Source organism: Periplaneta americana, chromosome 6 (assembly GCF_040183065.1).
Source record: "Periplaneta americana isolate PAMFEO1 chromosome 6, P.americana_PAMFEO1_priV1, whole genome shotgun sequence".
NCBI lineage: Eukaryota > Metazoa > Arthropoda > Insecta > Blattodea > Blattidae > Periplaneta > Periplaneta americana.
In genome coordinates, this window is record NC_091122.1 from 148,276,265 (window position 1) to 148,304,245 (window position 27,981).

The 27,981-nt window shown below is 36.3% G+C and overlaps 1 protein-coding gene across 1 annotated transcript; it reads left to right on the forward strand.

Annotated features, from left to right (window-relative positions):
- Positions 1–429: 429 nt before the first annotated feature.
- LOC138701909 (alpha-amylase-like) lies at positions 430–26,658 on the forward strand. Its single transcript, XM_069829271.1, has 11 exons — positions 430–808; positions 2,408–2,559; positions 3,627–3,795; positions 6,887–7,002; positions 11,779–11,909; positions 12,113–12,235; positions 16,649–16,764; positions 21,832–22,048; positions 24,276–24,391; positions 24,497–24,652; positions 26,187–26,658. The coding sequence occupies exons 1-11, from the start codon at positions 641–643 to the stop codon at positions 26,196–26,198; spliced, it is 1,476 nt and encodes a 491-aa protein (XP_069685372.1). The 5' UTR covers positions 430–640; the 3' UTR covers positions 26,199–26,658.
- The last annotated feature ends 1,323 nt before the right edge of the window (positions 26,659–27,981 follow it).

The following is a 27,981-nucleotide window of genomic DNA, read 5'->3' on the forward strand; positions in this document are numbered from 1 at the left end:
GGCATCAATTGACATGCCTGCGTTAGATAGTCATGGCCGGTGAGGAGAGGATTTCTTTATTTTACAACGCTATATCAACTGCTATGGTTATCTAGCGTCTGAATGATATGAAGGTGATAATGCCAGATAATGCCAAGGCCCAACGCCGAAAATCATCCAGCATTTTCTCTTAACGGGTTGAGGGAAAACCCCGGAAAAAACCTCAACCAGGTAACTTGCCCCAACCAGGATTTTAACCCGGTCCCGCTCGTTTCACGGTCATACATGCTAACTGTTACTTCACAGTTGTGGATGAGGAGACGGAATTCTGCAACGACTGCACGTCTTGGGGAATCTGGGGTACTCAAGAAAAATATTTTATTATATATGTAAACATTTTTATGAAAAATAGTTTGGTTAACTGATTAATCTTATGAATTCTAACATTATTAAGCAATGTTATTAGTAAGGTTTATGAAACCAGTCCTTGGTGTGTGATTGTATATAATCAATGGCAATAAATCTTATCTCGATCTGAAAAGAAAGTAAACAATGCAAATCCAGATTTATCTTAATATATTGAGATAACACTTATGGGATTTTCTGTAGGAAGCTACGCTATATAAGCTCGCTCTCACAGTGAAGGCTGCACTTCACCACGATGAAGCTGTTGTTTTTGGCAGCAGTTCTGGCTTTTGCTCAGGGTCAGAAAGACCCCAATGTGTGGCCCGATAGAAGCGTTATAGTCCATCTTTTTGAGTGGAGGTTTGACGACATTGCTGACGAATGCGAGAACTTCCTGGCTCCACATGGCTACGCCGGTGTCCAGGTACGTACCTGCAAGAGTGCAAGGACTCACATTACTTTGAAGTTCCGCTTGCACCTGTAAAATTTCAGGATCAGTTCAAAGTAAAAAAAAATTGTAACAAGTTAAATATGTTAATGAAGGAAGGAGTATATTATATCTTGTAATATTACTTAGGTATATAATACTAATTATCATATTTGACAGCCTGTTTCGTTATAATTATTACATATCAATTATCTCTGGTTTATATTTTCTGGTAACATTCTCGCTGTATCCAAGTTCTAGCTGAAAATCCAAGAACTATGGATTTAGTTCCCGGCATGAATTGTGGAGAAGTGTCTGCATTCAATGTGAAGTTAATAAAATTGTGTGTTTTGTTTCAAGCGATGCTCTAACTTGTTCCTTTCAATGTTTCTATTTTTTTAGTTTCGGAAATAAGTGATAGTCGGTGGGTGGTAAATCTGTCAAATATGTGGGATGGTCAATCAATTCAAAGGAGACTTCATTAGTTCTCAGCAACGCAATCAGGGACTTGTAAACGAGCTCATTGTCTTGACAGAACGGACAGATTTGGAAATTTTACTATGACGTTTCTCTAGGTCTATAGCTTTTTCCTGAAAGTTTTTGTTAGTTACTAACGAAAAATAATACAGTCCTTTCACTGTTTTACCTTATTCCAATTAGTCTGTCTTAATTATTCCGTCTTTTTCCAAAAAGATTGATGCTGGTGCCCTTCCTGACGATTTTTGAACACGAAATTACTTTGGACAGGAAGAACCAGAGTGTTTGCATTCTTTAATTATATTTTGTTTGTGGACTATAATTGTGGATCCATATTAGTGCACAGTTACAATACGAGCCAAAAAGTTAGACGAATTCTCTTCAGAACGTGTGTAACGCGGCTTGGAAGTTTTCATTCTGAGTCGCTTCTGATCAGCGTTCAGGAATTCAGGAATCAATTCAGCAGATAATTTGCTCATACCAAAATCATGATGTACGGTGTGAAAAAGACGTCCATGGGAATTTTCAAAGTCTATGATATATGCTGGAGCCCAAATGGTCGATTCTTCAAAATTATATAATGCAGGGCATCGACACTTTCTGGAGTGATCACAGAAACAAGTTTTCCAACACGGTGTTAAGCTTTGATCTCCGTTCTTCCTCTCATAAATTCTGCAATCCGTTTTATTGTGACGTACGAAGGACATGATTCCTCAATGTATCCACTTTATCCGCAAAAAATATCTTTCAAGGGTGACCCTTCAAATATAGTACTTCAACGAACAATTATCAATTTTTAAGAGAATTTAATTTTTTATGTAAAGTTAGCTCAATCGCGTAAAAAAATTAGAATACAGACTCGGCTAAACTTCTTATCACCAAACTTAACAAACAACACATACTCTATTATACGTTGATCCCAATTAGTTTATTGTTGATTGAATATAAAAGTTTCATGTCACAAAATCTGTGTATAAGGAGATGTAAAGGAAGTGATATTGCCATATGTTTGTTCAGTTTTTCAAGAAGGTAGGAAAACAAAATAATTAAGTATAAAAATATTATCACGTGACTGTTTAAGGATGAATTTACTCACTGCGTTCTATATTTTACTTTCAGACATCCCCCGTTCACGAGTATTTGATTGTAACTTCCGTTGACAGACCCTGGTGGGAGAGATACCAGCCTATGTCTTATAGAATTATCAGCAGGTCAGGCGATGAGACAGCCTTCAGGGATATGGTCCGTCGTTGCAACGCCGTAGGTGTGAGGTGAGAACCAATAATTATCAATATGTTTTAAGACTTTCAGTTCTTACAATGTGATGCAAACTGTTTGGGTCTTTGTATAGTATTATGCCGCGGAAACACCCAATGTTTCGGAACGCCATATCGGACCCATCATCAGTGAATGCAAGAGATGGAAAACATACTTGTTGGACTCGTTACCAAGAGCTACTCGCCAGAACTGGAGAAACATTCAACAGATATGAGAGTGCTTGAAAAAGTAAGCTAGCAAGAGCTCTCATGGACAAACTTTATTTCACAGGCACATATATTGAGGCACAGTAGTAGGACACTGGTGCGCACTACTTTTCAACATAGTCACCATGTTTTTCCAAACACGTGTTCCAACAGTAGACCAGGTGTCTATGCGCCGAGTCCCTAAAGCCACCTCATGACGGCTTGCTGAACGGTCGTATCGATGTTGAATGGCATAACATTCAGGTGCTTCTTCAACGGTTCGAAGATATGGAAATCAGTGGGCCCAAGTCGAGGCTGTAGGGAGGATGGTCCAGTTCCTCCCACCGAAAGCGCCATTTCCATGACATGATATTCGCACCGTACATCTCAACAAGTAAACGATGAATTTCTGCTGGTGAGGTGCCCTTCAGACGCAAAAAGCCGGATCACACAATGCACTTTCACATTTTACCATGTTTCCGTGCGCGCTGCTATGTTACAACTGATGTTGCAAGAGTCTGACGCAACATACGCGCCATCTAATGGCTGCGTGATAAAGCTGTGGTCTGCTGCTGCTGCCCTGGAGGAAAATTCGAACAAGAAGGGGGCTATGTCACCCGTGAGAGCTCTTGTTGCCTTACTTTTTGAAACATCGTCGTATATTTCCCTTTTCTTGAATTTCCTGATGAAATGTCTTGGTGTATACATTATTTCCTTTGAATTAGCATTAGCCTACGATTTATTTCGTAGAAGGAAGGATGTGCTATCCTCTCTTTCTCTCTCTCATTTTTTTTAGAAATGTTTATATTATTCCACACAATTAATTCAAGACGTGTATCTTAAAACTTTCATATGTTGCGCAATTTGTGCTTCAGGATCTACGTGGATGTGCTGCTGAACCACATGACTGGAAACTGGGACAACGCAGTGGGAACAGGGGGCAGCACTGCTGACACATACAACTACTCGTACCCTGGCGTGCCCTTCGACCACAGCCACTTCCACCCCTACTGCATCCTCAACGACTACAACTCACCCGAAATTGTAAGCTCAATTTTGTAATCTCCTGCTCTATGAAACACGTTACAGAGAATAATATCGGCTATTTTATTATAAGTGAAGTGGAATGGTTCAAGTGGTAGTGTTTCCGGTCAGAAATACAACGAAGTCCGGTTCGATACCCGAAAGGTAGGAAGTGTAGAGACTTTCTTCTGAATAGAGTCGGGTATGTATTCTTTGTCTTGTATTTAAATTTCACTGCTTGAACTATGCAAACCAGGTGATCAGGAGTTACGTGGCGTTTGAATGGCAGTCAAATTTTGGTTCAAAATAGTCATAAATCTGAGGACGCAATATATAAAATGGAAAAATTCTTGAAGAAGCTTGTGTTATGATAATGAGTAAATACATTTTCTTTGTAATATATGTTACAACGATTTTCTGACAGTAAAAGTAGTAATATATTGTATAACATGTACTTTTCCAACACACATTTAACGTCTTTCGGTGCTGGACCACGGACTCATTTCACCGGCATTATCACCTTCATCCCATTCAGACGCTAAATAATCTAAGATGTTGATACAGCGTCGTAAAATAACCTACTTAAATAAAAAAATAAAATTTAATATAATTTTCAAAAATTTAATTAATGTTGCCAATGATATTTTTGTTTGTACTGTAGTTTCTTTTTATTTAACTCTCACTAAAAGACATAGAGAAATTGAAGACTATTTTGTGCACATAAATAAATTAGTTCGCCACTTTGGCTTAGTGGAAACGTACGCGTTTCCCTTACGACAGTCTGTCCACGGGATTCTTTCGTTGTGTGCCGTTTCGTGATGTCTCCGCTGTGGCCCAACTCAGTGTTTATCGCAGGATCAAGAGGCCCGCAATGTGAATCTGTGTATTATGTAGTTAAAAGGAGGTTAAAATGGGGTATATGGGAAGACAAGGAGATCAAGGAAAATGTATTGACAAGAAGGGGAATATAAGGAGAACAAGGCGAAGACAAGTAGAACAAAGGGAACACATGAGAAAAGGAAGAACACATGAAAGCAAGGGGAACACAAGGAGAACAAGAGGAATGGAAGGATAACATGGGGATTGGAAGGATAACAATAGGAACACAAAGACAACAAGGGGAACAGAGGGAGAACAAGTGGGAGTACAAGGAGAAAAGAGGAACACAGGAAGAAAATTGGAACATAAGAAGAAAAACGAATACAAAGAAAAAAGGGAAACAAGGAGAACAAGGGGAATGGAAGGATAACAATAGGAACACAAAGACAACAAGGGGAACAGAGGGAGAACAAGTGGGAGTACAAGGAGAAAAGAGGAACACATGAAGAAAATTGGAACATAAGCAGAAAAACGAACATAAAAGAAAAAAGGGAAACAAGGAGAACAAGGAGAACGGAAGGATAACAATAGGAACACAAAGACAACAAGGGGAACAGGTGGAGAACAAGTGGGAGTACAAGGAGAAAAGAGGAACACAGGAAGAAAATTGGAACATAAGAAGAAAAACGAACATAAAAGAAAAAAAGGGAAACAAGGAGAACAAGGAGAACGGAAGGATAACAATAGGAACACAAAGGCAACAAGGGGAACAGAGGGAGAACGAGAGGAACACATGAGGACGAGGGGAGCGCATGGAGAACAAGGGGAACCCAAGGAGGACAAGGGAAATATAAAGAGAACAAGGGAAAGACAAAAAGATCAAGGAGAATAAAAAGAAAAAATGGGGAACACAAGACGAACAATGGGAGTACAAGGAGAACAAGGGGAATACAAGGAGAACAAGGGAATAGAAGGCAACAAGGGGACCAGAAGGATAATTGGGGAGGCGGTTGCACTTTTACTTGATAGTAAATTCCAAAATTCAGCCTCCTCATTTCTAATATGAAATAATAAAGCTTGTCATATTAAAAATTTGGAAAAGTAAAAGTGAAAAAGCAGTAAAAAAAGTGAGTGCACAAGAAAAACTTTGAGCGAACGCACTACAAGTCAACATTCAGTAAACACAGTGTAGACGTGCGAGCGGCAGAGAAGACAATGACTGACGCGCAGCTAGGGTTGCCAGATCAGTAAATTAGAATGTCTTACCAACGTTAAAAAATATTGGGCCGTATTCATAGACATTCTTAGCGCGGGCTTCCGGTGGATAGTCAGTGAACTAACGTTTTTCGTATTCATAAACCAGTGTTAGCGATATGATATGATATGAATCCTGTACAAGTATCAGTCGATAGTTGGGGCTAGTTTAGCACGCTCGTAGCGCGTACTAGCGAAATGTCTATGAATAGCACCGAAAATATTTTACTTGTCTTTATGAAAAAAAAAAATCGTACATTAACTACGTTGATCAAACATGTAATAATAATATATGTTTTCATATTTCCTAAACAACAAATTCAGAAAACATGCGTAATAACATAATTGTTATATTAATATTAATGTAGTAATTTTCTATCATTAAATTTTATATTTATATCATAACATTCAAATAAACATACAAAATAGCATGTCAGTTCTATTTGTGAATAATGTGAATTTTTCTCTTCTCAACTATTTTTGCCCCATGCGCCATTTCTGTCAATCCCCCCTACGTTTACTAAAAATAATGCCTATAAAATTGAAAATATTTTATTTTTTATATTAATGTACATATATTTATCTTATTTATTTGTGTTTTGTAGTCCTCATTCTTTCCTAAAACTCTCAAAATTGTTCCCTGGGTTGGGAACCGCAGCTTTAGATTATATGAGTGTGACGCGGAAATTTAAATTACACCTTTAGTGTGTCACATATTGAAAAATATTGAAAAACGTTGGTCTACCTTGTGATAAGTATGAATAACTATTCCCTTAACTGCAGAAAATTATAATTGTAAGGGTAAGTTTGGCACCATGTATGGATTGAACCGTTCGTAGATGAACTTATCTTCGAAAGTCTTTCATGACTGATTTGATACTCTTCATTTGTTCTTCAGATCTGGTTCGGATAACAAAATTTGTTCTTACTATAATGCAGAGTTCATTCACACGGGGTTAATTTAAGTGCCTGTGATTTCAAGTCAGTTTGTTTCGTAGCGAAAAGTTCCAAGAATGAATTCAGTGGTTTTATATTACAGGTAAGAAACTGCGAGCTATCGGGACTTCACGACTTGGACCAGAGTCAGGATTATGTTCGAGAAAAGCTGATTGATTTCCTTAACAGGCTAGTCGACGCTGGAGTTGCTGGCTTTAGGTGAGTGTGCAAATATCGCAAGAATTAAGAAATTTGTATTATTATTATTATTCTTATTATTATTATTATTATTATTATTATTATTATTATTATTATTATTAGAAAGTTAGAATTTATAAAACAGTTATATTACCGGCTCTTCTGTATGGCTGTGAAACTTGGACTCTCACTCTGAGAGAGAAACATAGGTTAAGGGTGTTTGAGAATAAGGTGCTTAGGAAAATATTTGGGGCTAAGCGGGATGAAGTTACAGGAGAATGGAGAAAGTTACACAACACAGAACTGCACGCATTGTATTGTTCACCTGACATAATTAGGAACATTAAATCCAGACGTTTGAGATGGGCAGGGCATGTAGCACGTATGGGCGAGTCCAGAAATGCATATAGAGTGTTAGTTGGGAGACCGGAGGGAAAAAGACCTTTAGGGAGGCCGAGACGTAGCTGGGAGGATAATATTAAAATGGATTTGAGGGAGGTGGGGTATGATGATAGAGACTGGATTAATCTTGCACAGGATAGGGACCGCTGGCGGGCTTATGTGAGGGCGGCAATGAACCTTCGGGTTCCTTAAAAGCCATTTGTAAGTAAGTATTATTATATTTAGATATATTTACATAACTTTCATTTGCACTTTAAAATCGAGTTAAGAAGATTTTAATAGTTTAAATTACATATCTAAAAAAATGTATAGACAAGGTCAGTTAAATTACAAAGAGATTATACATTCAAAAAAATTCGTCAAGATTATGAAACGGATTTAAAATTAACCAACTAGAGGTGTAAAATTTGAGAGCAGCTCTGCTTAAATTAAAAATATGTGATAGAAATTTATTTGCAACATTCAATGACATTTGACAAAAGCTTTTTTTGGGATTTAGCAAGTCTACATGTTATGATATTAAAATCATTTTCTTGTCTTGTCCACACCTGTGGAGTAACGGTTAGCGCATCTGGCCGCGAAACTAGGTGGCCCGGGTTCGATTCCCGGTCGGGGCAAGTTACCTGGTTGAGGTTTTTTGCGGGGTTTTCCCTCGACCCAATATGAGCAAATGCTGGGTAACTTTCGGTGTTGGACCCCGGACTCATTTCACCGGCATTATCACCTTCATCTCATTCAGACGCTAAATAACCTAAGCTGTTGATAAAGCGTCGTAAAATAACCTACTAAAATAAAAAAAAAATAATTTCCTTGTCTTGTGCCGAAGGAATGAATATCATTTCTTAATGTTAAAGTTGGAAGATTATCTCTAACATACAAAATTAACTCTAGAATATGTCAATTTATTACAGTCATGATTTTGTTTTTCGCAAATAATGGTTTAAAACGTTCATTAAAAGCTACATTTGATAACATTCTTATGGCTCTTTATTTGAAGCAATAGGACCCTATTTATAAAAGCAGTGTTGCTCCATAGCAATATTCCATAGGTAAGAGTACTTTGAAAGTAAACAAAATAAGCATCACGAATATAGTTTCCAGGTACAACAGTTTTTAATCTCTTAAGGAGTAAACAAAGTTCTTGAAAGTTTAGTAGAAATATGATCATATGATTTCTCATGTCAACTTAGAATCAACAATAATTCCTAACATATTAAACTGACTTTGTTCATGATCGGTCTTCATAAGAGTAAAATATTCATCGAGATATCGAAACTAAAACTTCGAGATATAGAAATATTATTACGTATAAATTGTATAGACCAAAGGCGTTCAAAAGTAGAGTTTTAACTCCAACCCCTGGAAAGAGGAGAAAGGGATATACTACGTAATACTGATGTAGTACGTACCTCCTTCCACTCTCTCCACTACGCGGAGGGTGAACAGGCCACTCGAGAAAGTGGTGGCATTTAGCTTACTGTTGTTAGCAGTGGAAGGCGTGTTCTCATGGACCGGTATTCAGAAAAAGAAAATTTATTTCTGAGTGGAAAGAAACGTTCTTTTGTCGCGAGCATTAGGGCAAAATTCAATGACTTATTTGTTCTAAAATTATACGTGGACTGTATAAAACTAATATAAGGTGACATTACATGGCCGTTCATTCTATATATTCACAATGAGAAGGTAAGCTCTAAATATTATTTCTTGCACAACTACGTTTTGCTGTAACCGACATAACACCAGATTTTGAATCTATAATTTCTAGGCACAGAAGCTACGAGAAAGAAAGTATTGAAGAAAACATGGAAATGAAGAAGAAGCAAATTGACAGTTAAAAGTAAATGAATGAATGAATGAATGAATGAATGAATGAATGAATGAATGAATGAATGAATGAATGAATAAATGAGTGAATGAATGAATAAATGAGTGAATAAATAAATAAATGAGTGAATAAATAAATGAGTGAATGAATAAATAAATAAATGAGTGAGTGAATAAATAAATGAGTGAATAAATAAATGAGTGACTAAATAAATGAGTGAATAAATAAATCGGTGAATGAATAAATAAATGAGCCAATAAATAAATCAGTGAGTGAATAAATAAATGAGCGAATAAGTAAATCAGTGAGTGAATAAATAAATGAGCGAATAAATAAATAAATGAGTGAATAAATAAATCAGTGAGGGAATAAATAAATGAGCGAATAAATAAATCAGTGAGTGAATAAATAAATGAGCGAATAAATAAATAAATGAGTGAATAAATAAATCGGTAAATACATAAATGAGTGAGTGAATAAATAAATGAGCCAATAAATAAATCAGTGAGTGAATAAATAAATGAGCGAATAAATAAATAAATGAGCGAATAAATAAATAAATGAGTGAATAAATAAATCAGTGAGAGAATAAATAAATGAGCGAATAAATAAATCAGTGAGTGAATAAATAAATGAGCGAATAAATAAATAAATGAGTGAATAAATAAATCGGTGAATAAATAAATGAGTGAGTGAATAAATAAATGAGCCAATAAATAAATCAGTGAGTGAATAAATAAATGAGCGAATAAATAAATCAGTGAGTGAATAAATAAATGAGCGAATAAATAAATCAGTGAGTGAATAAATAAATGAGCGAATAAATAAATCAGTGGGTGAATAAATAAATGAGCGAATAAAAAATCAAAGAGCGAATAAATACATGAGTAAGTGAATAAATAAATGAGTGAATGAATGAATAAATTAATAAACTGAAAATTAAAAAGACACTTTACGGCCGTTAAACATTTTCATTTTCAGAAACTATTTTATGTTGGGTTAGTTAACACATGGCTATAATTATTGTTACTTATGTTAGTGAATTTACAAGTTAGTGAGCGGTTCATAAACATAATTAATTTAGATGCATTATTTTTTATTTAACTAGCTAGCTAGCATAAATTAAAATAAAATTATACAACAAAAATGTTTCTAGCTACTACCGTAAGAGCCAGGCTCGTGTATGGTGTGGTCTTAGCCAATAATATAACATAAAATTTGTTTATTTTGTTTTATTTAAAAATTTAGGGGTTTATATTGAAGAATAAAGTTGGGTATATTGGTTGTATGCAGGTATTTACAATTTTTTAATTTAAAATGAATGTTTTTTTTTTTTTTTTGTAAATATTACTTTAAAAGGTATCTATGCCATATGGTTATTGATTTCATAAAGATTTGTAACTTAGTTCACAACACTAAATACGTTTTACTTTCGAACAAACATTAGCTTTTTAATATATCTCAACACTAATGCAATGAAGTGGTTCATAGTATAACCACAATCTAGTATATACAGTCACGAAACTCAATACGTAGTAAATATGCATCCATAGATAGCTGCTAACCACTAGGATCACTAATATCGCCTCATTACAGACAATGCGAAATAGTACCGGCACAGTCTATTGTTCCTAGCACCCTCACAACTAAAGCTTCGTGACTGCATATACTAGACTGTGGTATAACTCTGTTTTATTTATGTCCATCTTAGTAACCAGATACATAAACTCTCATCAGAAAAACACTACAATCCGTCGTTGTTTCAGTTCTTTCTTGAAATTGCCTCCCACCCTACACGCGTTATCTGTGTGGTGCGGGATGCATTTCTTTGAATCTAATCTCCTCAGCTTACAGTTTTAGCATGTCTGGTATAAGCCGAGAAATTAAAATTACTTCGAGATATAAAAAAATCGAGCAATAAAAGTTCCATTTAAGGAAGTTCGGCTATAGGTCTTGGTATTCGTATGTTGTACATGATGACCACTCTGAGCGTATTCTGTCGTTGTTCGCATAAATAATGTAATTGGCTGTAATTCGATTTACGTCTTTATTTCTTATTGCCCATGTTAGTGGGTAGCACCCCCACCGACTCTATCCCTCAGTGCTAACAACTCATTGTGTGTACGCTCTTACATTACTTTCAAGTCTCATAAATACTGCACATAAATAAACACATACAATTTCATTAACTTGTATTTTTATTTATCTCACTGCGATTACATCTCTTGCTTTTTTCTTTATCGCAATATACTGTATGTAGGCTAGTCTTAAGCATTGATTATGCAAAATATTGTCACAGTCTAGTATGTACAGTCACGAAGCTTGAGTTGTGAGGTTGCTAGGAACTATAGACTGTGCAGGTACTATTTCGCATTGTCTGTAATGAGGCGATAGTAGCGATCCTAGTGGTTAGCAACTATCTATGGATGCATATTTACTACGTATTGACCTTCGTGACTGTATATACTAGACTGTGGTATTGTGATCAAGGAGAATTAGAAGTTCAGCGTTGATTTGACATACAAAGGGAGCGCAATTAGAAATGTGAATTATTGTTATGTTTCCAACAGGGTGGATGCAGCCAAGCATGTATGGCCCGCCGACTTGGAGTACATTTACGGCCAGGTAAACAATCTGAACACTGAGCACGGGTTCGCAGAAGGATCTCGTCCGTTCTTCTACCAGGAGGTCATAGACTTCGGTAAGTATCTGGTACAGTTCTTTGCTAAATCCTCCAAGTTTATTATTATTATTATTGTTATTTAGAAATATTATAGAAATGGAACTTAAAAAAATTGTAAGATTGTCACTGATGGAGAAACAAATTACAGGTATTGGTTCCTTGCTCTAGTAGGAAGTAGTAACATGACATGAGTATTAGTAATAGAAATAATGATGTTTCAGGCAATGACGCAGTTAGTAAGTTTGAATACAATAGTTTTGGCCGAGTCACCGAATTCAAGCACGGAGAACAGATGTGCTACGCTTTTGGTGGCCAGTACCCACTCGCTGCACTTCATACATTCGGTAAGTGTTATAACATGATACATTTCTGCTGATAATGCTTTGCAAGAGTTTACTACAGATGAATGTCTAATTGTAACGAACGAGTTGTCTTATGTAGCCTATGTTGGTTTTTCAAACTTCTAGTTCCTAATTATAAATTAACCATTATTTTTAGTGCAGTAGCAGTCCAGCGAGTTATTTTCGCAATGTAATCCTAAGCAGGTACAGATGACATACACAGAATATACTCGTTATAATCAGCTTATATAGGTGAAGATACAAAGTCCTTCGTAAATGAAACTACGTGACTTACAGAAACGTTGCCTCTCACATTGCACCTGTCGTACGCGATGAACTTCAAGACGTTTGTTGGGCGTTGCATGCATGCTGTTCACCTCAGTCTGTTGTGAGCTACTGAAGGGGTTATTCACTCGAGCGTAATGTAGTGCAAGATATTGTATTTGTCTTATTGTTTGAGAACACTGAAGGGATTATTCATTCATGCGTAGTGTAGTGTAGTGCAAGCTAGTGTTTTTTTTTATTTCGAATGGTGTACAGCATATTGCAACGAGTTTTTGTAGTTTTAAGTTATGCAAATTATTGACAGTGAAATGTTTATTCAGCTTTAGTTGTAGGCTATCTTGTTTTTGGATACATCAATTATACATAAAAATAATTGTTTTTTTTTTTTCCGTCTCTTTATAGCACTATCGAAACTACCTTTCCAGTTCTTAAATAAAATTGTAATGTTTCTGTGTATGATTGGGCAACAGGTCTATCTATTTCTTATACACTCAGGGACAAAAAAAAACCGGACACTTCTATATTTGCTTGTGTTTTGTTGCAAATTATTTCAAAATGAAACAAAACCCATTTAAACAAAATATTGTTTCATTTATACGACAACATTTGAAAAAAAAATATCTGATGAGAAAATTTACAAAAAAATTACAAAGGGCGTATAACTATGGCATCATTTGGTCTAACTGTTTTTTCATTTTATGGTGCCTTAAACATTAAAAACTCATTTTAGTAACGGGTATTACCCCCTCTGGCTTGAAAAACTGCATCCATACGTCTTGGCATGCTCTCAATTTGGTTAGCAATGTCTTCTTGAGGAATAAGTTCCCATTCTTCGCCAGGTGCTCGCCTCAACTCTTGTAACGATTCTGGTCTCGGTCGTCTATTCTTAACACGCCGTCCCAGCATGTCCCACACGTGTTCAATTGGGTTCATGTCTAGACTCCTTGCTGGCCATGGAAGAACATGGATTCCCACTTCTTGGAGATAATCTCCGACCGCATGGGCAATATGCGGCCGTGCATTATCATGCATTAAAACAAAATTATCGCCAACAAATTGGCCAAATGGCACAACATGATCAGCCAAACATTCATTTATATACCTACCAGCTGTTAGTCTTCCATTTTCAACAAAAACCAACTCTGTGCGAGCATCCGTACACACTCCTGCCCAAACCATCACTCCACCACCTCCATACGGCACATTTCCGGAAATGCAACACTGTGAAAATCGTTCTCCCCTCCTTCTCCAAACTCTTTCACGTCCATCAGGTGAGCACAGATTGAAACGGGACTCATCGGTGAACAGAACACAGCTCCACTGTCCATTTCTCCAATCCTTGTGATCATTTGCAAAACACAGTCGTTCAACTCGATGCATCCTGAGAAGTCTGGGACCAGTTGCAGGTCTACTTGATATCAGTCCACTTGCTTTCAACCTCCTTCTAACTGTTTTGGCCGAAATTGGGCGTCCATGCATGTTAACAAATTGCTGGGCTACACTAGTAGCTGGCAGGTTGCACTCCCTAAGAACTCTCAACGCCATATACATGTCTTCATTTGGATTTGTAGCTCTTGGACGACCCGGACCTGGTCTTCTGGTATATTCTAGGGTCTCTCTATACCGTTTTACAGCATCATGGGTTGTGCTTCTAGCCATATTCATAACATTTGCAATGTAACATACACTGTGTCCATCATCGTAAAGGGCTACAGATCGAGCCACATCTTCAGGTCACATCTTGTTTTAAGACAAATGTTACAACCCCACTTAAACTCAGAAAATGTAAAAATAAAGAAATAACGAATGATAACGATAATGAAGCACAAAATGGTTGAGACAAAATTGTTATAGCTGAGACTCCAAAAGCAAAATTGGAATATTTGGTTGTAATGGCTTGTTTATAAAACAAAAAACAATCAACAATGTATAAACGTCTCCATAACAACAGATGGCTACCATAATATTGTATGAGAAGATAATGTTTTGCAAAATACCAGCAAATATTAAAGTGTCCGGTTTTTTTTGTCCCTGAGTGTATATGTAGTATTTGATTAATGGCAGAAATGAATCTTATTTTGCCTTAAACTTCAATTTTATAGCAACTCAAATTGAAATTAGTGATGATGATATTAAACGGAAGTCTGCTGACTTCAATCTCCCCTCGGTATCATATTCTACCACTGCTCTGTAATGTTATCCGCGGTGTGTAAAAACGCTAATCTAGCAGGACAAAATTATAACTTCTCTCCTGACCAACAGATTTTTATGAAACTTTGTACACGAGTTACTGCTAGCATATATTTCTCGCGTGCAAATTTGTATTATGATTGTGTAAGAGTGACTACTCCTTTATAGAGGGTAGTTTTAGACAAAATTAATAACATCTCTATTGTCTAACAGATATTCATGAAACTATGTACAGGGGTTACAGGTATAGCTTAAATTTTTTGTGTCCAAACCCTGATTACCTTTGTGTAAGAGAAATTATTCCTTTATAGAGGGTGGTTTTAAAGAAAACTAATAACATTTCCTAAATAACAAATTTATGTGAAAATTTGTGCAGGAGTTACAAGTACAGGGACATAATTTTATTTTTACTAACATTTTTAATATTAACCTGGCTATACCTTTGTATTAACGATTGAAACGGGAAACACCGTTTGCTACCTCTCCCACGACTGGAGTTCGATGATACTGGCGTAAAATACAAATCACATTTACTAGATACAGGAGGGAAGAAAAGTAGTTCATCCATTTACATAAACTAGGAAATATCGCAATTTTGAGTTTGATCATTTTCATTAGGTTTTTGTTTAATCAAAATACTGTACTGTATTAACACTTAGTGTTTTTACTCACGAATTGAGCTATACATTCGGATGTATTAATTATGCAGTGTATATTGTACTGTTACAGCATATTAGCGTACAATATAGAGAATGAAGTTGAATTGAAAAATAATCATAATATGGATATTTAAACACATTTTTGAAAGTGGTGACCGTTCATTTCGATACAGGCTTCAGTTCTTTTGTGCATATTATCGCACTATAGACTATTGTACCTAATCCCAATTACCAGTTTCGTCCTCCGTACTAGTAACTCATGTTGAAATAATTCTGTACCTAGTCTATAAAAGAGTACCTTACGTACTGTAAATTCAATCTTCACTTCTGCCCGATCCGAAAAGATAAAATTACTCAGAAATGCTATCTACTGTCCGTTCAAGTGGTTTTGTCGCAGGGTCGTAGAAAGGGGGGGGGGATCATGTGACAGTTAATTACTTAACGAGGCCCTTTTATTTAAGTTATTTTAAACAGTTGTATAATATTACGTAGACGTCCAATTCCTAACATAAATTAATGTTTTCAGAAAAGAGCTAAGACAGCCAAGCTACTAGACTTTACAGAAGGGCGAACAGAAGCAGGTGGGGGAAACCGGGATGCGACGTAGGCAAAAGGACGACAGTACCTATGCGAAAATATGATTCAATATTGAAAGCTCTTTCGTCACTGGAAAACGCGAACATATTTCTGGAACGTACTATACTCACTAACTCAGTACTGCTTTACTGCTTACGCGCCCTCGGCTCTGTGTTGTGAAGTTACTAGTAGAAGGGGTGGGAGTGAAGTACATTAAAAGACTCAGGTACAATAAAAATTGAAGTAAAAATAAAATGATGTCCCTGTATAATATATTTTTTTTCTGTACAAACTCCAAGTCATAAGCACAAAGTGCAAATGACACCATTCCCATAATCCGTTCTGATTTCGAAGCATTTCGCCACACGTTGAATAGCTGTCGTTTTGAAACCGAAAGAAGGGATTCCAAACAATAATTAAAAATGCAACGTCCGCACTTCTCCGCACTAATTATTATATTACAGTTGTGCTATGTCTCTATTAACATCTTATTCTGCGTACGTGATGAAGTTATGTTTTCTTTATACCAAGTTGCTTTCCTTCGTAATTAACCTCTATTTCTTATTCTTTTTGTACATAATCTTCATAGTTTCGCGTTCATCTGGTATATTCTTTGGCTTTTAATGCTTAAATGAGAACTCTTCTTACGATAGTTCTATTTATTCTGAATTTAAACATTTCCCTCTGTTTAAAAATGTTGTTACAGACCCGAACTGGAACCTTCTAGACAGCGGTGATGCTCTGGTTTTCATCGACAATCATGACAATCAAAGAGGTGGCAACAATGCAATTCTCACTTACAAGACACCCAAAAACTACAGAGTAAGTATGAAAATATTCTGTCGTTCATTGATTATAGGGTAAAGGTTGGTAATACTGTGATACCAGTAATATTGTGATATTTCTTTCTGAGAATTTATTACAATTTTACTGAGCGAGAGGAAGATCGGTTTCTTGCGTCAATGTATCAAGGGAATGTTCGTGGAAAAGTTGCTGCACAAAACCGGTTCTTCTCTCGCTCAGTAAAATTGTAATAAATTCTCAAAAAGAACTATCACAATATTACCAACCTTTGTCCTACTTCCAGTAAACCAGTTTAAATATAAACCCTCCTTTAAAAAAACATTGTCTTGCTTTACATTGGACTTTTAGGTACGATAAAATAATTTTTATCAAACGCTCTGTCCGATTTACCTGTACAACTGCCGTCGCTGAGCCTGAGAGAGATATCAACTGATCTTGCACCAGTGAATAATTCGCTCAGAAATTCTGATTAACTAAATCCATTTGCCAAAATCGCTGGCGCGCACTGTACACTGATTTACATAATATTGATCCTTGAGGAATTCCATTATTAATAGTTCCCCATGTCGAGGCAGATGTGTCTGTACATAAAGATGTATGTGTACACATCTCACGGTATATCTTCAGCTCTGGGTGACGTCAGTATTAGGTCCCCTACTTTTTCTAGTGTTCATAAATTATCTTTCCCTCCTAATAAAAAATGTAGGTCATCCCATATTATTTGCAGACAAACTATAAGCATCATAAGGCCTTCACTTTCACTAGACTAATAAAAAGTATACATATAGGCCTATATCAATAAAGTTGCAAGTTACAACAATTGCAGGAAATAGATCTGACAAAAATAACGTATATATCTGAGTTATGAATTAAACGGTAAAATACCATGAATCCTGAATTAAACAATGAAATAATACAAACTGAGTACCGGTATCAAATTTGAACCAATATACATAGAATGTTAATATATTTAAAAATAATGTTAGGTAATAAATAGGCTTAGAATAAATTTATAAAGAGAATAATTATGAACGTTTAGCATTATCAAAATGAATGTCTAACAGAAGAAATTATTATGTAATTCAATGACAGTTAAACATCGGAAATCCTGGTTAGAACAAGTTACCTGGTTAGGTTTTTTCCGGAGTTTTCCCTCAACTCATTGAGAGTAAATGCTGGGTAACATTCGACGGTAGATCCTGGACTCATTTCGCTGGCATTATAACCTTCATCTCATTCAGACATTAGATAACCATAGATGTTGATAAAGCATCATAAAAACACAAAAAAAAGTCATCAGAATAATTACATTGAATTGCTAAGACTATTCATTATTCTATTTTTGAAGCATTTATTAATGTCTTGTAGCCTCTATACGTTGTTATAAGGAATTCCATTTAAGTGAGGTATAGATTGTAAAAGATGAGAAAGGACAGGTGAATATAGAGATAAGTGGATATAGATACAAAGATAGATGGATATAGATATAGAGATAGGTGGAAGTTCCAGGAGTCTGACAATCTCGCCGCTAACACAGTCTCCTTTCTTCTCGTAATAAAGATATAAGAGGTCAAGGAACTCAGTCTACGTGAACTGCCTCCTTCTCTGGCTACAACGTTGCAATCTGGTTGTATCGTTCAATGGCTTGAAGTCATTCATTCATTCATTGTGTTCTGCACAAGGGCAGGTCTTTCGCTGCAAACCCAGCATTCTCCAGTCTTTACTATTTTCTGCCTTCCTTTTTGTCTCCTCATATAATCCATATATTTTAATGTCGTCTATCATCTGATATCTTCTTCTGCCCCGACCTCTTCTCCCATTCACCATTCCTTCCAGTGCATCCTTCAGAAGACAGTTTCTTCTCAACCAGTGACCCAGGCAATTCCTTTTCCTCTTTCTGATCAATTTCAGCATCATTTTTTCTTCATCCACTCTTTCCAACACAGCTTCGTTTCTTATTTTGTCCATTTCACACGCTCCATCCTTCTCCATATTAGTGGTTTTTAATTTAAATTTACACGAAAACCGTGAGCACTATTGAAATACGCCAGAGGGATAAATTTATTACTATTATTATTATTATTATTATTATTATTATTATTATTATTATTATTATTATTTACTACAATTTCCATCGATATGGACAAAAATCACGATTCTACTCGCAATAGTTACCGAATAAAAAGGTGTTAAACATTTGGGGAAAAAGAAGAAAACCTTTTTTTTTCTGAGAAAACCATTAACTTTCCACCAATACGATATTACACTTTTTTGTTACATAATGTAATATAACTAGTCGGCGATGTATGCAATGGAGGGGAAAAGGAACTGGCCACTCTACCCCATTATCTCCTGGCCTAATTGCCTCATAAGTGGTGCTTTCTTGGTATCACGTGTGAGGTTCAAACCTGTTTTCAGACAGTTTACTAAACAACAACAATATAGTGACAGAGAGCTATAGGTCTCGCAAGCACGGAGTACTGACGGAAGGAATGCGAATGAAACACTGCGATAAGGAAGAGAGGGCGATAGGAAAGGTCACGAGATAACTTGAATGATATTCAAGAGTACAGTCTGAAGAGAAATGATATCGATAGCATCAGTCTTGCGTTGTGATAGTTAAGGTACGGTCACACGTCGCTACTTTTGCAGCGGTACTTTTATACTGCAGCTGCAAAAGTTGCGTGTCGTGTTCACACGTAAGCCAAAAGTAGGACGCTGTACGCTACTTTTCGTACTGCGCAACCCGAGTGCTGCAAAAGTTGCAACTGGAGGCTGCGAGTCTGTTCACACACAAGGCGCTACTTTTGCAGCCGCAGTCATGCTGCAGGTTTCCATCTCCGTGTTGACTTCTCAATATACATTTTGTGGTTATGTTCGCATTATTAAGAAACTCATGCGAAAGCTTACTTATCTATTATTTGCTTTTCTGTCGAATCTAGTATTCAGAAATTGACATTATTTTTACTATAAAGCTTTTAAAAACGCCTATATACTTAAATGATAACTAACAGTATATTCACGTAATCAATGTTGGCAACCCTCCTGTTTGGAACTACGCTACGGAAAATTTTAAAAATGAATTATATCGTCAGCAGTTATGCTCAGACTGTGTTGTGTATTTAATAACTGGTACAAATAATTTATTTTCATCACATTTAACATTAAAATATATCCAAACAATAAAAGTATCATTGATACATTTAGGTGGTAACTCTGGTTTCAACCGCAGCAAAAGTTTCAACAAAACCGATATCAAAAATGCTGCGGCTGCAACCCTGAGAACCCTGTTCACACGTCGCTACTTTTAAGCTGCGCGCAGCATGGAAAAGTAGCGAGCAGCAGGTTCGGCAGCCGCTACTTTTCGGGTTGCACCGTTGTTCACACGTCGCAGTACATCAGCGTGCCTACATACACACGTCAAAACAGACAGCAACGTCACCATTGCTTTTCGGTAATCGTTCCTTGTGCGGGCTATACATAGTAGGCGAGTGAGTGAATAGATATGGTAAATGGATGATAGACGTAGGGGTAGATGTAGGCAGGAGAAACAGTTAGATGGAAGAATGGATGGATGGAACGATGATAGGATAGATGGATGGATAGATGGATAGATGGATAGATAGAAGGTAGATAGATAGATAGATAGATAGATAGATAGATAGATAGATAGATAGATAGATAGATAGATAGATAGATAGATAGATAGATAGATAGATAGATAGATAGATAGATAGATAGATAGATAGATAGATAGATAGATAGATAGATAGATAGATAGATAGATAGATAGATAGATAGATAGATAGATAGATAGATAGATAGATAGATAGATAGATAGATAGATAGATAGATAGATAGATAGATAGATAGATAGATAGATAGATAGATAGATAGATAGATAGATAGATAGATAGATAGATAGATAGATAGATAGATAGATAGATAGATAGATAGATAGATAGATAGATAGATAGATAGATAGATAGATAGATAGATAGATAGATAGATAGATAGATAGATAGATAGATAGATAGATAGATAGATAGATAGATAGATAGATAGATGGGTAGGTAGGTACTTTGATAGATTGATGCTTATATGGTTAGATACGTAAGTTGTTTGGTAGACATGTAGGCATGGTAGGCATAATTGATAGGTTGATAGATAAATATATCTGCTTACAATGCTCCCATTCTGCCGTTTATTAGAATCTAACAATGGTCAATGGACTTAGAGAAGTGAATCTCTATTGAATTAGGCAGTCTTTATCTTTGTTGGCAAGCAGTGAATGGGAAACTCTAGTACGGAGAAATAAAGGTTTGACCTCCAGGACGTGTTCCTACATCGGGAACACTAAGAGGTGTGGCAGCCAAAAGAAAGTGAAACGAGAACGTTTAATAGCACCATCATTGCCGTCACTTTCTGCCATACTTTTTCTTGTTGTCTTTGCTACTGTATAAAGGGTGTAAGAGTATTGAGTGCTTTTACGCAAAAAAGTGATAGCGTGATGCTGTTTGAAATAAAACGTGTGTAATATACAGTGTGTCTCAGGAGGAATGTAAAATCATAAACAAAATCATAAAAGGTATTTTCAATTCAATATTTTCTAACGTTAAAAAAAAAAAAAAAAAGAAACAGTTCAGACAAATTTGGAGGAGACAGTGACCCTCCCCATAACTCCGCCTATGTACGATATGTAATTATTGAACCAAGTAGACTTATTATCATCACTGATGTTATGTCTGTCTAAATCTTTTTAAGCAATTTTGATTAATTTCAGTTCCTCTTCCTGTAAACTGTCTTCATTTTCCCGTTTTATGCATGTCAATGTCTTGGACTTTCACAGTACTTCAATAAAACCATTAGTTCTGAAGAAGGCCCATAACAGGCCGAAACATGTTAACCAAGTACGATAGAATTTAACACGAGAAATACCTATAATACATATTCCGAAAACCATAACTTCTTAGGGATATTAATTAAATTTCTGTAAAGTCGTTCTATTGTGATTTAACTAAACTGTATGTATATGGACATAATTATGTGCTTACATACGCCAGTAAACTAAAATCGTTGTTGCAGATGGGAATCTCGTTCATCCTGGCCCACACGTACGGTTACCCCCGCGTCATGTCCAGTTTCGACTTCGAGACGCACGACCAAGGCCCTCCGCAAGACTCCGACAAGAACATTCTGCATGTGACTACGAACGAAGACGGGAGCTGCGGCAATGGCTGGGTGTGCGAACACCGATGGCACTCACACGCCGCCATGGTGCGCTTCAGGAATGTTGTGCGAGGTATATTCCATTACAGACTAAATGATTTTTATTAGTGAAGACGTCAAACTGTCCTTTATGCATGGAAATCTCGAGATAGGTGATGTTTTCTGAAAAGTATTTTTAATTATTTGCCATATACTGTATGAAGTATTTTGGAAAAGCCCCCTTGAAATAATAGATTTTACAGTTTTGGTGACGGAAATACCCTAAAATACGACTCTGTCAGTAATTCAAACTCAGGTTGGGATGAAGAGCAACTCGAAAATGTAAGGCAAGAATGCGGCATGAAAATATAGGATACGTTCGTTTCGATGTCGGAAAAAAATCGTTCGGTGCTTTCGGATTTTTATTAAGGTACGCGTTCACTGCGTCGTATCGCATGCATCGGACGAATCACACGGATCAGAAAAAAAAAACAATCTTTGCAGTAATTGCAAACTAGTTTTTCAGGTAAAGCTCCCTGTGATGCAGACTTGAATAATTTCAAGGGACAAATTGTTCCGGGGCCGGGAATCAATCCCGGGACCTCTGGTACGTTCAACCAGTGGTCCTGGGATCGATATCCGGCCCCGGAACAATTTTTCCCTAGAAATTATTCAAGTCTGCTGTAATTGTTACGTAACCGCGTTCACTACATCGTATCGCACGCATCGGTATCGGTAAATCCGTTCACGATTCTCGGAGAAGCAACTTTTCCGATGCGAGCGATCATGGCCTTCTTTAATAAATCAATTGTAATTGCTCAGCTGTTAATATTACGTTATACCATATCGCATCAAACTGGAAGGCTGAACACTTACTTCGGTTGTAGAAAACTACGAAGATTTATAAGTTGAGGCATTCCCATAGGATTGTTTCGCTATCACTCAGAATTAATAAGCCTTACTTACTTACTGGCGTTTAAGGAACCCGGAGGTTCATTCCCGCCCTCACATAAGCCCGCCATTGGTCCCTATCCTGAGCAAAATTAATCCATTCTCTATTATCATATCCCACCTCCCTTAAATCCATTTTAATATTATCTTCCCATCTACGTCTCGGCCTCCCTAAAGATATTTTTCCCTCCGGCCTCCAAATAACACTCTATATACATTTCTGGATTCGCCCATACGTGCTACATGCCCTGCCCATCTCAAACGTCTGGATTTAATGTTCCTAATTATGTCGGGTGAAGAATACAATGCGTGCAGTTCTGTGTTGTGTAACTTTCTCCATTCGCCTGTAACTTCATCCTTCTTAGCGCCAAATATTTTCCTAAGCACCTTATTCTCAAACACCCTTAACCTATGTTCCCCTCTCAAAGTGAGAGTCCAAGTTTCACAACCATACAGAACAACCGGTAATATAACCGTTTTATAAATTCGAACTTTCAGATTTTTCGACAGCAGTCTGGATGATAAAAGTTTCTCAACCGAATAGAATTAATAAGCCTAACCTCAAAATTTCTCTGTTTTAAATATCAATACCGCACGTCATATGTTTTAAACCGAACAGCTGATAAGGAATCCGATGAGGCGGTGAGGTACTACATTTAAAATATCCTTTGCGTGCGATTCGTCCGAGGAGTGCGATACGATGTAGTGAACGCCTACCTTTATAGTACTGGGTATAGCTCACTTGTCCGCATTTCCAAAGTAATCATCAAATAGTGTTGTAATTTATCGTTAAAGCGCATTATTTCATTTTAGTGTTCTGAACTGAACGGGACGGGAAGTGCCACTTTTAGTGGTCGCCACCAACGGCGAAGCCAACCACTCAGACTGTCTGCAGCGCCTAAATTGAGTGGCTGTGGTTGCGTCTGAAGGCCCTCATTTAAATCCATTATTCACAAGCAGCAACGCTTCTGATAGTCGTAGCAGTGTGCTGCCTTAGCAAGAACCTTGATAATCGAACTTCCCAATACCCCAAAAAAAAGTCTCTCTTCAACGAGTTCTTCACTTTACGAACTTGGCGTTCGACTGATCCATTCCATCCAATCCTTGTCGCCACTATTATCTTACAGTAAAACTCAAAGAATGAACGGTACGAAATTGAAATTTATTGCAAATATGGAATCCGATATAAACAACAATGGCCAAATCCGATACACCATAACTTAGAGATACATACTCATATCAGAGATATAACAGTGAGCTAACCATGTGTAAGTAACCGGTGATTATACATGGTGCACCAAAATTACATTTTAATCACGGTTACTTTTGGTTTCGTAACCCATTAAACTTAGTTTATTTTTTAAATACAGGAACGGAAATCACCAACTGGTGGGACAATGGTAACCATCAGATAGGTTTTGCCAGAGGCGACCGTGGCTTTGTGGCCTTCGTCGTCAATGATAATGATCTGAAGCAGACAATACAGGTAAGTGAAATGCTAAAAACTGTGCAAAATATTATTGGCTTCTTATAAGATCATTCTATAACGTGGAAAACTAAATATGGAGAACTTACTCTTTCATTAACACAGACTGGACTTCCTGCCGGTACTTACTGTGACGTCATCTCCGGTGGAAAGAACGGCTCATCCTGTACTGGCAAGACTATCACCGTCAACGAGGACGGCACTGCGTACATTGAGATTTTGATATCTGATGATGACGGAGTCATAGCAATTCACGTGGAGGTCAGTATCTGAATTTAAACTTAAGTGTTGTAATATGAAATATGTAGTAGAGTCTTGGGGAGACTTTTCTATGGGAAGTGATTTCGGAAGTTACATAAGTTACATGTAAAAGAACATTTTAATCAGAGAAAATATCACCATTTTGGAACAGTCTGAATTACAATTTCTATTCTCTAATAATTCATAATTTTATTATTATTATTATTATTATTATTATTATTATTACTACTACTACTATCATCATCTGGTGAAGAATCGTTAGAACGGAGAAAAATTCTCTCCGGCACCGGGACTCGAACCCGGGTTTCCAGCTTTACGTGCTTTATCCACTAAGCCATTCCATTCCGAATGAAAGAAAACAAATTAAGGGACTGGAGATAACTTAGCCTACGCATAAAGAAATAATATAGGTGCTATAAGAAGACCAAATGACTCCATAATAGTACATTATGCAACGAGCCCATAATGATAGTAATTATGAAGCGAGTATGGATGTTTATGAAACGAGCGCAAGCGAGTTTCATAATTTTCATACGAGCTTCTTAATTACCATTATAGGCGAGCTTCATAAGACTTTTTATGCTCGACCATATTTCTAACTTGAAATTATTCAGATGTATACATTTTATTTGTATCTGACAAGATCGGAAGTGACCTTGTTCTAGGTCGTGAATTGTGAGATGTGCGCAGACGCGAAAGTATTGATTTTTTCCGAGGAACAATAATGTCATTGACCTTGATGTAATCCCGTTAAACTTGATATAACCTTGATTATTGAATTCGACATTGAAAAACGAGATGACAAATTGAATTTATTTGAATATTATTTACAATTAACGCTAATTATTATAGTAACAGAACATGACCTTCTGCGACAGTATTGGATTTCCAGCCTCCGTGACTTTCGCTAATTCTCTTTCGATTGCATATCCGAGAATAATCGATACTTGCGGTTTTATAACGGTACAAAGCTGAGTTTTCATTGGCTGAACACCTGTAAGCTGAGTTGTCATTGGCTGAACACCTGTAAGCTGAGTTGTCATTGGCTGAACACCTGTACTTTAATGAGTAGGTGTACTTTAATGACATGCATTAAAGGACTGCTACCAGGTGTATAATTACTACATTTCGGCATGGTCGAGCATAAAAAACTATCGAATGATAAACGCGACTATCAGAAATGTTGGAAAGTCGAAAGAAAATAAATAACTAACAGATTGTCTGTACATGTTTAACATTACATTATCATACGAAGATATTCAAATGGACTCTAATACACACCCCTGATTCCGCCTGCGAAACCGCTGAATACTATACTTCCCATATGTCTGGACTGAAATTTGGGCTGCCTAAATAAAAATGGACAACTTACATCAGACACCCTGAGTTTGTAGGCCTTATGGTCTTAACAGAATATTAGCAGTGAGTCTAGAAGTGAAATTCACATGAATGAAGTGGGGGGGGGGGAACATGAAAACATAATCTACTTCAGAGACTTAGGTTCTACTTATGTAAATTGTCTTTTGTTTTCCAGGAGAAATTGTGATTACAAGAACCAACAACACATTCTCGAAGAAAGTGATCCTTTAAGAAGATGGACATCTGTCATCCTTCAATATCTGCAATACAAAGTAATACCTTGAGAAAACTGAAGATGTGTGTGCTATTTCTGTGTTCCTAATGTTTGAAGAGAATGCAGTTTTCGTTGAGAATTACCAGAAAACTAAACCCAGTTTATTCAAATCTGCTAACGCCGTTTCATTAATATTCTATCCATGGAATATTCTTTAAGATTTCAGGTTTAAGAGATGCTTCAGAAGAGGTTTTGTTTCTTCGAGGAATTTGATTTCACCTTCCGTTTTCATACCGTCATTATTTTTTATTATATACTATCGCTTCTGAACAGTTCTGAAGCTCGAAGTCCTTAAGAAAAGTACCAATACTGTAATAAAATTCAGAAATATGTTTCTCTAATAAAGCTGAAATACGTAAAAGTGGTTACTTAATTATGAGTTTATTTGAAAATTCATTTTGTCTTAGAGTTACACCCTTCTCCTCACTAGGTACATTGGGGTAATTTTGGAATTGACTGTTACATACTGTGTCTCAAACTGTTTAAATGTCCTTTTTCTATAAGATAAATTGACAAACAAAATTACAGATATTAAGTTCCCCCAAAAAGGACAGATTAATTAATAATTATTATTGACATAATATGATCTGCAATCAGAAACTCCTGTCTAACTGTAGTTAAACAGAAAATTTCGATGAGAAATTACTATACGGAAGTAAGCTAACATTAGCCGTTATGAAAATAGAGCAAAAACAACCTCTAGTTTCCTTATAAAATGAATATTTGAAATTGAAAACTTTGACAACATTTTAGAACTCTAAGATGCCTACTTCAGTTAATTTTGACAACTAATCTTTGCCTTTACGGAAATAATCGTAAAGCAAAGAACAAGGACTCAAAAGAGACGAGAATAAATGTATGAGGTTGGGAAGAAGTGTTACATACACCGAAGTCTCGAAATGGATAGCCAACATCTGTTCTTCTCCACAGATAACTTAAAAGTCAACAACATCGCTAGACTAGAAGAAACTGTTTTAGTAATAAAGCAATTCTTGTTTTTCACAGAAGACTTAGGCCCAATTGTATAGAACTCCCCGACTAAAGATCAACTTTGATCGAAGATCGAAAAGTGAACAGAGTTCAAACACTTCTATTGTATAAAACTTTTCTGCGATCAAATTACCTTGATTGAAATGCAATCTAAGTTCACATGAAAAGGATTTGGCAACATCGCATAAACAGGTGAAATATGTGATGCGCGGACCATGTTGTACAAGTTTGTTCAGTGTTGCCAATCTAACGACTTCAACTCTTTTTCAATAACAATTTCTTTTAACTTTTATATTGCTTAAATAGGGATTTAGCGAACTTTTTAGCACCCCATAGTGACAAAATTTAATCTTTCTTTGTTGATAATGAGAAATCTAGCGACTTTACAACTACTTTTTGGCGACTTTCCGTACATCTGTTGGAGACACTGGTTTGTTTTGTGCAATGTAAATTATGGCGGACAATAAGAAGGTTGACTGTTCTCCAAATTGTTATCATGTTATGGTGTTTGATAATGCTAAACATAATAAAGCTTTATAAAACAACAGATTGAAAATTTATTAATGTACCTGTCATATCCATTAATAATTAATGGTTGTTATAAACATAATATAATTATAGGTATGTTATTTGATACTGCTGAACACGATAGAGCCTTATAAAATATAAGATTGTTTATGTATTAAGGCAAGAAATTGAAAAAAAA

Excerpts from the sequence above, each read along its gene's own strand:
- LOC138701909 (XM_069829271.1), top strand. The coding sequence starts at position 641 with ATGAAGCTGTTGTTTTTGGCAGCAGTTCTGGCTTTTGCTCAGGGTCAG. Across the intron at positions 809-2,407 it reads ATGGCTACGCCGGTGTCCAG|ACATCCCCCGTTCACGAGTA; the intron begins GTACGTACCTGC and ends TTTTACTTTCAG. Across the intron at positions 12,236-16,648 it reads CGCTGCACTTCATACATTCG|ACCCGAACTGGAACCTTCTA; the intron begins GTAAGTGTTATA and ends ATGTTGTTACAG.